Source organism: Mustelus asterias, chromosome 10, assembly GCF_964213995.1.
Source record: "Mustelus asterias chromosome 10, sMusAst1.hap1.1, whole genome shotgun sequence".
Classification (NCBI taxonomy): domain Eukaryota; kingdom Metazoa; phylum Chordata; class Chondrichthyes; order Carcharhiniformes; family Triakidae; genus Mustelus; species Mustelus asterias.
The window spans coordinates 107,142,486-107,155,667 of NC_135810.1; the positions used below are offsets into that span (position 1 = coordinate 107,142,486).

Below are 13,182 nucleotides of genomic sequence, written 5' to 3' on the forward strand. Positions count from 1 at the left end.
TTCACAGCCAGGCGAAAGAGGTAGGCAGACAGATTATGGGTAGCACGGTGGCACAGTGATTAGCACTGCTGCCTCACAACACCAGGGTTCAATTCTGGCCTCGGGTGACTGTGGGGAGTTTGCATGTTCTCCCCGTATCGACATGGGTTTCCTCTGGGTGCTCCAGTTTCCTCCCATTCCAAAGATGTGCGGGTTAAATTGATTGGCCATGCTAAATTGCCCTTAATGTCAGGGGGACTAACATGGTAAATATGTGGGTTACGGGGATAGGGCCTGGGTGGGATGGTCATTGGTGCAGGCTTGATGGGCCGAATGGCCTCCTTCTGGGATTCTATGATTATGACTTGAGTACAGGCATTTTTCCCCTCCCTTGCTTGCGAAGCCCATTCAGCAGTTAGTGCCTTAAAATCTTTTAACTGGATTCCACCATGATTCGTAAACAGGGTTATTGCATCACGTACTGTTGCCGTTCATTCACTAGATTTAGTTAGTAGTCAACCATACAGCTCATGAGAAATGAGATATCAAACTCTAAGGTGACAGATTTAGAAAATATTTTATGAACAGTTTCATTAGATAAATAAGTTAATATTAATCAAAGACCTATGCAAATCAGAATCATGCCTCACCCTATTTGTTTACACAACATGGGTTTGGCTGCTCTGAGAGCAAGAACCAACCATGGAACATGGGACAGAATGTGTGCTAATGGCAGGACCACAGCTCAGTTGGTAACAGTCCTGCAGCAGTCAGAAGGTTGTGGGTTCAAATCCATCTCCAGGTCTTGAGCACACAGATCAAGATCGACACTCCAGTGCAGTACTGAATGAGTATTGGACTGCTGACGGTGTCGTCTTTCATTTGAGATGTTAAATTGAGGCCCCGTCTGACCCTCGCAATTGGACCTTCAAAGATCAGATGACAATTTCAAAAATAAACAGGGGAGTTATCCCTGATGCCTTGGCCAATACTTATCCCACAATATCACAAACCAGATTAAGTTTGTAGGAGTGCGTATACAAATTCCTGTGTCACAAATGGTGACTACACTTCAAAAGCACTCTGTGGGCTTTATGTACTTTGAGTTGTCCGGCATTATATAAATGCAAGCATTTCTTTTTCAATTAACTGAGTTTCACTTGCTATAGTGAGATTAAACTCAACCTGACAGAGGAGGATTAAAGACAAAACAGTAGCCTATGAGTGATCAAAAAATTCCCAAGACGATCATCAAGAGGCAAATGTTTGCTACATTTGTGATAGGAATACTTAAATCAGTTAGCTGGAAAAAATATGAACACTGCAATTTGCTTTAGCACGAAAATAAATCTATACACTACTGCTGCAGATTGCATGCGCAAAGAATAGCGCAAATTGATTAAAATGCAAAGTCCGAGTGCATGAGAAGTTGAGATTCATTCAAAAGATTTTTGCCAGCTTTGTATTTTGCTCATCAGCAATTCATTTGGCTTTTTTCCTCTTTTCGCTTTCCACTCCAGGTGTCGCTTTATCTATTTCTCTTTTGTTTCACTTGCTCTTCACAAACAGTGAATGAAGTCAGCCAGCCATGGAGAGGCAAAAATAGGAGGAGAATGATTCAAAGCACAGAAACAGAACTAAACAAGAGAATATTAGCGGGAGAAGACGACCATTTGAAAATAGCTCCTCGAAACGGACAATAAATGGCAATCGCTACCAAAATATCACACCAATGCAAGTTACACACATGCACGGTCCTAACTCAGGGATCTAGTCAGACGTGACAAAGGCACACCTAAACCAGTTGATCCTGCAAGGCCCACCTAACATCTGGGGAATTAAGGGCCATAATTGGGAGAACTGACCCACAGACTCAAGTAATAGTTGCAGATTGCATTCCATGCTACTCAGTCACAATACGTAGGTGCCTGTCCCATTGGCAGGACAGACTTGCCATAGGTAGCAGCACAGTGGTATACAGCTGGGGGGAGTGGTTCTTGGAGTTCTCAACATTTACTTCAGACCTCACAAAAGCATCAGGTCAAATAGGGGCAAAGGAATCTCTTGCTGACTACAGCTACCAGACTTTATGTCCTGGAAGTTTAAAACTGGACAAGTGCCAAGAATGGCTCAGTAGCATCAGAACTGATGAGCTCTGAAGGACATATTCACCAGAGTGAACTTGCAGCAATTGGTGAGAGAAACAAAATGAGGCGGAAAAACTTTGATCTTGACCTCGACAATCACAGATGCATCTGTCCACAACACTACTAGAAATGGCAAAGGTTCTCCACTAGCTGGAGACCTACTGGACAAAGAAGATGATGGTTGTGGCTGTTGGAAGCTACGATCTCAGCCCCAGGACTTGCTGCAGGAGTTCCTCAGGGCAGTGTTCTCAGCCCAACCAACTTCAGCTATTTCACCAATGATCTTCCCTCTAACTTAACAGAAGAGTGGTTGCTCACTGATGACATCAGAGAGCACAGTTCCATTTGCAACTCCTGAGACACTGAAGCAGTGTTTAGCTCAGTTGGCTGGATAGTGATGCAGAGCGATGCCAACAGCGCAGGTTCAATTCCCATATTCAAGAAGGTCCGCCTTCTCAACTTTGTCCCTCACCTGAGGTGTGGTGATCCTCAGGTTAAATCATCACCAGGTTAGTTCTCCCCCTCAAAGGGGAGAGCAGCCTATGGTCATCTGGGACTATGGCGACTTTACCTTTCATGCAACATCTGGATAACATTCATGCTTGGATTGATAAGTGGAATTTTCTCCAGTTGCTTGGATGAGTGCAGCTTCAAATCTAAGGGAGCTCAACATCAGAGAAGAAAGTAGCTTGCTTGATTGGCACTATCACCATCTACTTCCTCTGCCAAGAATTATGGGAGCATGCAGCAACTAACCAAGGCTTTGTTCACAGCACCTTCCAAACCAACCACCTAGAAGGAGATGACCAGATGCATGGGAACTCTACCATCGCCCAGGTTTTATTCCAAGTCACACAACATCCTGACTTGGAACCATATTGTCATTCCTTCATTGTTATTAGGTAGAGGATTCCAGAATTTTCACCAACCCTACAGTACACTGACTGCAGCAGTTCAAGATGGATTTCACAAACCTCTCAACAGCAACTTAGAATGGGCAGTAAGTACTGGCCTTGCCAGTAACACTTACACCTGTGAATCAATAAACCTAGCTAAAAATAGTTAGCTGGGAACAGGCTTTTTACAACATGCCCTGAAATTGCAAAGCACATTAACAATTGCAATCTTTGAGGACAGTGTTAGAAATATAGGTTTCCCATGTCATTGAATTACAGTCAAAGTATCACAAAATGTAACAGATTATGGCCAATTGTTATAAGTCAATAGTATACTTTAAAACTAAAATCATAAGAATCCTTGGTCAGTTTCACCATTTGACACTGACTGCTTCACTTTCCCATGTCTTCCCACCCTCCAACAAACAGAACTCAAGTTATTAGCCATTTGCAAATCTGATTTGTGAAGAATGCCAGAAACACAGGCTGTCCCATGAGGAGTTGTCAATTCTGCAGCAATTAAAACCATGTTAAATGAAGAATGGGTTGTTGTGAAGAGATCCCAAAAGGTCAACTTGAGCAATGACTGGTCATTCAGGAAAAATCCAGTATTTTTGTGGTGATCTGTCTGTGATTATGTTTTTCATTTGTTGACAGGACTTGGTACCATTGCAAAGCACAGCATTTCGTGCCCATTCCCAACATCCTTTGTGGTGAGCTGCCCACTTAACCACTGCAGTCAATGCGGTGCATGTGCCTGAGAGAACTGTAAAAAATAAATCAACACAAACTAAACTCACGGAAGCAAACTGTATGGGTGCTGGGAAAACGTCACCCATCCTTTGCCCTGGTGGTCAGAATAGGTAGTGGAAAGAGTGCCAGCACATGGGGAGGAAGGGGGAGGGGGCCTTTGAGCATGCACGCCAGAGGGAACAAGTCAGGGTGCACACGCATAGCAGAGGAGACAAGTGGCACAAGAGAGCATGCATTTCAGAAAGGTCGAGCATGCAAATAAGAGAGCAAGCTTGAAGAATACATGCAAACACATTCCAGAGAGAATGAGTGAGTGAAATTGTACGTGGGCACAAGAGTGCGAGCCAAAGCCAGGCCAGTCATTTGCTACCATCTTCCAAAGTGGGCTAGAGGAAAACACATTGCTTCTGTTATCACAGCATGCAAGCAGAAATTGTACCAATTATGATTTCATCATACTGGATTATCCGTATGTTTGGTTTCCAATGGAGCAAAGCATCCAAGTGCTGAACTAAATAAGAACATAAGAAATAGGAGCAGGAGTAGGCCATCTAGCCCCTCAAGCCTGCTCTGCCATTCAATAAGATCATGGCTGATCTGATAGTGGGTCCAGTTCCACTTACCCGTCCGCTCCCATAACCCTCAATTCCCTTAGTGGTTAAAAATCTGTGACTTTAACACATTTAACGAGGTAGCCTCTACTGCTTCATTGGGTAGAGAATTCCAAAGATTCACTACCCTCTGGGAGAAGAAGTTCCTCCTCAACTCTGTTCTAAATTGACTCCCCCGTATTTTGAGGCTATGCCCCCTAGTTCTTGTTTCCATTGTAAGTGGAAATAACCTCACTGCTTCTACCCTGTCTAGCCCCTTCATTATCTTATATGTCTCTATAAGATCTCCCCTCAACCTTCTAAACTCCAATGAGTACAGGCCCAGTCTACTCAATCTCTCCTCATAAGCTAACCCCATCTCTCCGGAATCAACCTGGTGAACTTTCTCTGTACCCCTTCCAAAGCTAATATATCCTTTCTTAAATAAGGGGACCAAAATTGTACACAGTACTCTAGGTTCAACCTCACCAGTACCCTGTACAGTTGCAGCATGACCTCCCTGCTTTTATACTCCATCCCTCTCGCAATAAAGGTCAACATTCCATTTGCCTTCTTGATTACCTGCTGCACCTGCAAATCGAGTTTTTGTGATTCATGCACAAGGACCCCCAGGTCCCTCTGCACAGTTGCATGTTGTAATTTTTCACCGTTTAAATAATAGTCCATTTTACTATTATTCCTTCCAAAGTGGATAATCTCACACTTACCAACGTTCTACTCCATCTGCCAGATCCTTGCCCACTCACTTAGCCGATCCAAATCTCTCTGCAGACCGTGTCCTCCACGCAATTTGCTTTCCCACTCATCTGTGTCTCATCTGCAAACTTTGTTACCCTACACTCGATCCCCTCCTCCAGCTCGTCTATGTATATGGTAAATAGTTGAGGCACCGCACTAGCTGTTAACTACATGCTAACGACAAACTGATTCAGATCTCCTGAATTTGGTATTGTTCTATGAATCACACCCCCCGATAACTTGAGAGTTAGCAATCTTCACGCGTGAACGTAGATCAAGCGCCTTTCTCAGCTATTTGATTGTGTGGTGGTTCCAGGTCTTGCCTATAGGTGTGCTTTACAGAAAATGAAGGGTCGAGTACCCTAGGATACCTTGTCAAAGAAAAAGAGGCCTGTAGATTGACGTGGAACTGAAAAAAACCAGCAGCTAAATTAGTACACAAACTGGGACCTTCCTGGTCTTTATGCTAGTTTGACTGTCAAATGATTAGATGCGGGGTTGTATGCACATTTCATTAAAAAAAATTGCTCATCTTGGCAAAAACAGAAAGATACATTTCTCCCAAGCTTAATTTAGGAATACACCTTATTTCACAAAATAAAACACTTGAAGTTTAGCCCGAATTCAATCAAATTCAATTGAGCTTATGGATCCCTTTATCATATGTATAGATATAGCAGAATCACGCTAAACATTCTGCTACTACTGGTTTGACATGAAGCACCCGGCAAAACAGAAAAATCATCTTCTATTCTAGGAAGACAGAAGTTATTTGTTTCCCATATTAATTGTAGCAAAAATCATTTGTATTCCTTTGTTGAATTCAAAAAAAAAAATCCACTGATTTCAGCAGGATTGGTTCACATAGCACATTACAAATAAACTTACCCGAACAAGTGCATCATCAATGATATGGTCACGTCGGACTTTAAGTCTAAGATAAGGGTTCAGTTGTTGGCCCTGTACTAGGCTGTAGAGGACAGTGATTCGGCGCTCGCTGTACATGCGTATCCTGTTGTCATAGTAAAGTCCCAAGTTCTTGGTTACAGCATTCAGAATGAAGGGACAGGTCATAAAGGAGAATTTATTTTCTGTCTCTACTTTGAAGAAAGTGTAGTCTTTATCCATTTCTAGTACATCATTTAGTGGTTCATTAATAAAGTCTTCAAAAGAGACAAGTGGCTTTCGGCAATCAATTGTTTTCACTCCCAACTCCGTCTCGAGGGGATCCACCCGGGGTCCTTTTTTATTTCTCCGTTCTTCACCCAGTAGTTCCTGCAAAGTAATTTCACTGGATTCGGCAACTGGTTCGTCTTCCTCCTCCTCATTGTGCCCCGTGTCCACATCGCCTGCAATAATGTTTGCATAGTGCACTATTTTTAAGCATTTTGTAGCAGCAACAACAGCATCATCATCATTCACCAGATTTCGACTACTGAATTCATTACTTATGACCCTGTATGTAATGAGCTGCTGAAAGGTTTCCACCATCCGACGGATCTGGTCTGCAGTGTATTTTGACCACAGTCGAATTAATTTGGCTTGAGCTGGGAGGGGTAGCTTGCTCATTGCTTTGCAAAACAGTGGAAGAGCCATTTCCAGATATTCAGGACTATGAAGGTTGCTGTTCTCCATGACTATAATGAATAAATTTAGATAGTTAGGATCCCTTGAATACACATTATGATAAGTCAAATCACATTCCACGTTTGGTGACAAGTACACCAATGCATTAAGAAAAGCTGTTTCTATCTTCTCATTGGAAAGCAATTTGTTATAGACCCGTCTGACTGCATCAACATCAATTGATATTTCATCAGGTCCAAGTTTATGAACATTGTTGTCTCTTGTCTGTGTGCCCCCAAAGGAGCTTCTTGATGAAGAAGCTTCTGCATCATCCATGGACCCCGCTGAAGCAGCTTTTTCTTCCTCATCTTCATCTTTGTCCTCATCCTTTCCCTGTAGGGATTTCAGCTCTTCCTTAGTATGCTGCTTGGCCTTTCGGAAGCTCTGCACCAATGCATCCGCACTAGAGAAAACTCTACCAATGACACGTATCAATGGTGAGTAGTCTTCACGCTCTCCACACAGATCCAAGATTTCATACACCTTTTCCTCAGTCAGGTAATTCACATCTACGTACGAAACACAATGGGAAAGATGGTTATGATTATTAAAGTACTTAGTAGAGTAACTTGAAACAGATTCATTCCTTAAGTTTGTTTTGAGCATTATTCCAGAATAATTTATATAAAGTTGCCTCTCAGTGGCACCATCACTGCACTAAATAACACACTTTACAGATAGTTGGATGGAAGGAACAAATAGTTGGTTTAATTAGGATATATATTTCTCACATTTAGTATACGTGGAATATATTTCACACATGGCAAATTCCTGATCTTGGTCCATTATCAGATGATTTCTCAAAGGGGGGAAAAACATTGAAAACAAAAGAGGATAATGTCTTGTGGATATTACAACAGACAAATTATACAGCAGCACGAGTGACCCAGAAGCATTTCACTTGCACACTCTGCAAATTAGAGCACAAGAGGAGAGAAAAACAAGTTCTCTTCCACAAAATGGATCAGTCTCAGTGGAAATAACTTTAGTAAATTAAGATGTACTTTGTAAAAACAATTACAGCCAATGCGCATTGAAAAATATTCCCCTGATGCATAGTCGGATGTGTCAAATCAGTAGAATTTCCTAGTGTGGTCAATTAAGTGATAAACAGCTTGGGCGAAAAATAAGTTAAGCGCTTCAATTCAGAGTGAAATCATGTTAATTTGTGGGACTCTTTCCAAAGAATGGAATATCTGCTCAAAAAGAGAGAACTTGTGAAAAGTTCAGATAACAGAGGAAAATACATTTTCACTGGAAAGCCAAAGTAAAGAATGCTGGGTGATGATGATGGCAGGCCCATCAGTATCTGAAGAAACAAAGAGTTGACATCTCATACTGAGAAACCGTGGTTAGCATTCTGAAACAGTTGATATCTGGAATATGAATCTTTTTCAGATGCTGATGGGCGTACATTTCCAGCATTTGTGCTCCCAATTTTTTTTGTAAAGTTCAGTCAGGAAGTATGCCTCCAGGATGCAAGGCTGACAATTCCCACTTTAGTCTGAAATCTAAGTCTGAAATGGGAGGGGATAAAATAGAATATATACACCAAGGTCCTAGAAAAGCCTCTTGATGCCTTAAATTTGGTACTTCATTCCAGTCCATTTCACTCTGTCTCTTTTTATTAAATGTGAATTTGTCATTTTTATGCTGCTTCTTTCATTTATTTGAGAAAATCCCACTGTAGTACTGTGATTCCCTCATTAGCAGTAACAGCTTCACTCACTTCTAACATCTGACAGAAGTCCAACAACGCTAGTGTCAACAAAAACATAATGGATTAAAATGAAGCCAACTGTTGGATGTAAGCATTCTGCAGGAACTGTGGGTTTAGCTATCATTAACCAAAACTCTGTCAATTTAGTACGGAATCGTTCAGATCCTGTCTGAACTCCAGGTGTGGTGAGAGTGACTGCCTTTAACATCGAGGTAGCATTTTACAGAATGTGGCACCAAGGAGCCCCAGCAAAACTGGACTCAATGGGAAGCCCTCCACTGATGATCATAGAATCCTTATAGTGCAGGAGAGGGCCATTTGGCCCATCAAGTCTGCACTGATACTCAGAGTATCCAACCCAGGCCTTCACCTACGCCCCATCCCAGTAACTCCATGCATTTACCATGGCTAATCCATCTAACCTACACACCTTTGGACTGTGGGAGAAAACCGGAGCATCTGGATGAAACCCATGCAGATACTAGGAGAACACGCAAACTCCACACAGTCACCCAAGGTCAGAATGGAACCCGGGTCCCTGGCGCTGTGAGGCAGCACTAACCAAAGTGCCTCTGTGCTGCTCAAATTTGGTGGTCAGAGATCAAACATCTCAGTTACAAGTTAACTTACCGCCCGACTCCCCAAAGTCTGTCCACCATCTACAAGGCTCTAGTTAGGAGGGTGATGAAATACCCTTCACTTGGTTGGATGAATGCAGCTCCAAAAACACTCAAGAATTGTGACATCATCCAGCACAAAGCAGCCCACTTAATTGCTATCTTCTACAAACATTCAATCTCTCCACCGCCAATGAATAGTGGCAGCCGTGTATACCATCTACAAAATGGGCTGCAGACTCATCAAGTCTCCTTAAGCAGCACCTTCCAAATCTATGACCACCACCGTCTAGAAGGAAAAGGGTAGCAGATACTTGGGAACACCACCACCTGGAGTTTCCCTTCCAAGTCGCTCACTATCTTCACTTGGAATTATATCATTATTTCTTCACTGTTGTTGGGTTGAAATCCTGGAACTCCATCCCTAACAGCACTGGGTGTACTGATACCTCAAGGACTGCAGCGCTTTAAGGTGGCAGCTCACCACCACTGTCCGAAGGGCAGCTACAGATGGGCAATAAATGCTGGCCTAGCCAGCGAAGCTAGCATCCCATAAATTAATTCAAAAAGGTTGATCAATAACTGTAGTGAGTCACTGATTTGTACATAAGCGCAGTTGCATAATGCAAAGTCCCACAAACAAAAATGAGATGAATGGACAGTTAATCCCTTTCCATTGGTTTTGGCTGATGAACAGAGCTAGAGTACTGTTTTTCTCCAAATAGTGCTATGGGATTGTTTATAATCTATCTGTGCAAGCCAATCGGTCCCACGTTCAAGCTCAATCCAAAAACAGCATCCCCAAATGGAGCAGCACCATCTCAGTATGGCACTGGACTGTCAGCCTAAATTAATTGCTCAAGTCCTAGGAAGGGGCTTGAATCCTCATTCTTCAAACTTAAAAAAAAGAGAGCTTGCTACCTCTGAATCAAGGTTGACTGTGCTCAAAACATGTACTCTTGATGTGTCCAAGTCACACCTTAATAGACAGACTAGGGAGCTTTATTCTACCTTGCAAGTACGTGATGCTGTTACGAACCTATAATCTCCATTGTGAAGAGTCTTCTTGAAACAGTTTCCAAAAAACTCTTATAAATTAAATTTTCAGGGAAAAAATATGCTAAGGTATACTAGTTGTACATGCAGCATATTTAAGTGCAGGTACAAAATTTAAAGTTAAAAGGCTATGGCAGTGTAAGCACTGGGCAATTTTCAACTGTCTTTCAGATTGTGCAACAAAGATTTAAGTTAACACAGACAAATGTAGTGCAGAAATAATGTAGGGAATGTTTGCCTAATGTTAGGGAACCTAGCACAGTGGCTCGCACTGCTGCCTCACAGCACCAGGTCCCCAGGTTCAATTCCAGCCATGGGTGTGGAGTTTGCACTTGCTCCCCGTGTTTGCATGGGTTTCCTCGAGGTGCTTCGGTTTCCTCCCACAGCCGAATGATGCGCAGGTTAGGTGTATTGGCCATGCTAAATAGTTGGGGGGACTAGCAAGGTAAATACATGGGGAGAGGACCGAGGTAAGGTGGTCTGTTGGAGAGTCGGTGCAGACCAGTTGGGCCAAATGGCCTCCTTCTGCACTATAGGGATTCTATGATTGGTTCCCTTACAATGGGCTCATTTGTGGGTTTGAATGTATGAAGTAAATTTAATGCAATGGCTGCCTGGGTTAATCAGATAAAGCATAATGTTTCTTCCAAAACTTACTCAGCCATGATTTATTGAGGTTGGAAGTCAGTGTCCAAAAGATACAGGATTGTTAGGCAATTTGGAAACTACCTTTGTGACATCAAAACAAATGGTGAAACACTTGTTGACAAGACCCATTACCAAATCTGCTGCTTTAAAGTTGCTGAGCTGAGAACTTGGTTTACAAATATACTGTTCAGAATTATTGCCATTTTTAGTACTCTTGTTTACAGTACCATTTCAGAAGATAAAAAGCCATGCCAAGTGAATGCTCACAATGTGCACTTTAAAAATAACCCCATTTTACAGGGAAGAATAATAAAGTGCTATATTTAAGCCAAACTCATGTTAGCATCCAATGCCATGAATCCTTTTCGCTTTCCCTCCATCCTGATCCAAGATGGAGATAAACAAACCAAGTGATTGATCAATAGTTTGTGCGCAACTTTGAAAAGTCAACACTTTTACCCTTATATGTACATAATGCACTTATAAGACCATAAGACTATAAGACATAGGAGTAGAATTAGGCCACTTGGCCCATCAAGTCTGCTCCACACTTCAGTCATGGCTGATATTTTTCTCATTCCCATTCTCCTGCCTTTTTCCCATAACCTCTGATCCCCTTATTAATCAAGAACCTATCTATCTCTGTCTTAAAGACACTCAATGACCTGGCCTCCACAGCCTTCTGCGGCAAAGAATTCGACAGATTCACCACTCTCTGGCTGAAGAAATTCCTCCTCATCTCTGTTTTAAAGGATCGTTCCTTTAGCCTGAGGTTGTGCCTCTGATTCTTGTTTTTCCTCCTAATGGAAACATCCTCTCCAAATCCACTCTATCCAGGCCTCACAGTATCCTGTAAGTTTCAATAAGGTCCCCCCTCATCCTTCTAAACTCCGAGTACAGATCCAGAAATAACCGTTCCTCATACGACAAGCTCTATCATGTTCGGAATTCCAAGGCTACTAGCCAAAGGACCTTGCTGGAACACAATGGGTCACTACACGGAAACAAATACTGAGGTGCATCTTGCATTATAAAAATAAAAATGAACGCAATGGTTCCCAATTACCTCAGCGCTGACTGAAACTAAGGTCCATCGTATTTGCCAGGCCCTTTACTAAAAACAGACTGTCAGCCCCATGTATCTTGTGAATAAACAATAACTTGCATTCATATAATGGCTTTAACATAGTAAAATATCCCAAGATTTGTCACAGGGCAGCACAGTAGCACAGTGGTTAGCACTGGTGCTTCACAGGGACCTGGGTTCGATTCCTGGCTTGGGTCACTATCTGTGTGGAGTTTGCACATTCTCCTCGTGTCTGCGTGAGTTTCCTCCGGGTGCTCAGTTTTCCTCCCACAGTCCAAAGATGTGCTGGTTAGGTTGATTGGCCATGCTAAAATTGCCCTTAGTGTCCTGAGATGCATAGGTTAGAGGGATTAGTGGGTAAATATGTGGGGATGTGGGGGTGGAGCCTGGGTGGGATTGTGGTCGGTGCAGACTCGATGGGCCGAATGGCCTCTTTCTGTGCTGTAGGGTTTCTATGATTTCTATGAGGAACATTATCAAACAATATTTGACACCAAGCTACAGAGAGCTACTGGGGCAGATGACCAAAAGCTTGGTCAAAAAGGTGGATTCTCAGCAGCCTCATTAAGGGGGCAAAGTAGAGATGGAGAAGTTAAGGCAGGGAATTAGAGTGCTTAGATTCTGAGCAGTTGACGGTGTGGCCATCAAGTGTGTAATGATTAGAATATACTGCTTCATAGTTAATGACACATCAGGTTTGACTATTGGTACATAGAATTATAGTATCTGCGTTGGTTGCTCCCATCAGATCCAACCGTTTCCAAACTCGCTCAGGTATTACATCTGGGACAACTGCCAATAGTGATACAATGCACTCATTCTCTGTAAAGAACTGAACATATACAGGAGAGTTTTCACTTTGAAGGTATGTAAGCAAGGCCTTGAATTGGCCATCCTGGATTCCTCTCGTCTTGTTCATGCTGTGGCAGTGTTAATTCCTATCCTCAATCCATGGCAGCTTCCAAGTCTGCATTTGCTTTTCAGAACTTTACTAGGTTAATTACATTCTGTATACATACTTAGTTTTGACTTTCTAAGAATTGTCTTAAGGTCGTTGCCTTCTTAAACTTTACCATCATTTGTGTTGTTACCATTTGTGGTTTGTGTTTAAAACCCTGGCCTGAACCACAATCAATACACTGCAAATAAATCAGATTCTTACCCTCCCCAAAGTACTACTTTCCACTTAAATGGGTATTAGAGTTTATTAACTTGAAGTTCCTAAGTTTGCTCTATGATCATTCAGGTACTCGCATGAGTGGAATCATAGAATACACAGCCAAGAAAAGGGTTATTTGGCCAAC

General features: G+C 42.3%; 2 protein-coding genes across 9 annotated transcripts in view; one reads left to right on the forward strand and one right to left on the reverse strand.

Annotated features, from left to right (window-relative positions):
* Window positions 1-13,182, forward strand: part of LOC144499850 (uncharacterized) — a 64,980-nt gene that overhangs the window by 50,224 nt on the left and 1,574 nt on the right. The window lies entirely within an intron of this gene.
* The window catches only part of ube3a (ubiquitin protein ligase E3A), a 56,614-nt gene that overhangs the window by 20,421 nt on the left and 23,011 nt on the right, over window positions 1-13,182 (reverse strand). For all 8 annotated transcript variants that reach the window (XM_078222403.1, XM_078222398.1, XM_078222402.1 and 5 more), the window contains one exon: window positions 6,013-7,259. In XM_078222403.1, coding sequence (XP_078078529.1) covers window positions 6,013-7,259 — 1,247 coding nt within the window. The remainder of the gene's footprint in view (window positions 1-6,012; window positions 7,260-13,182) is intronic.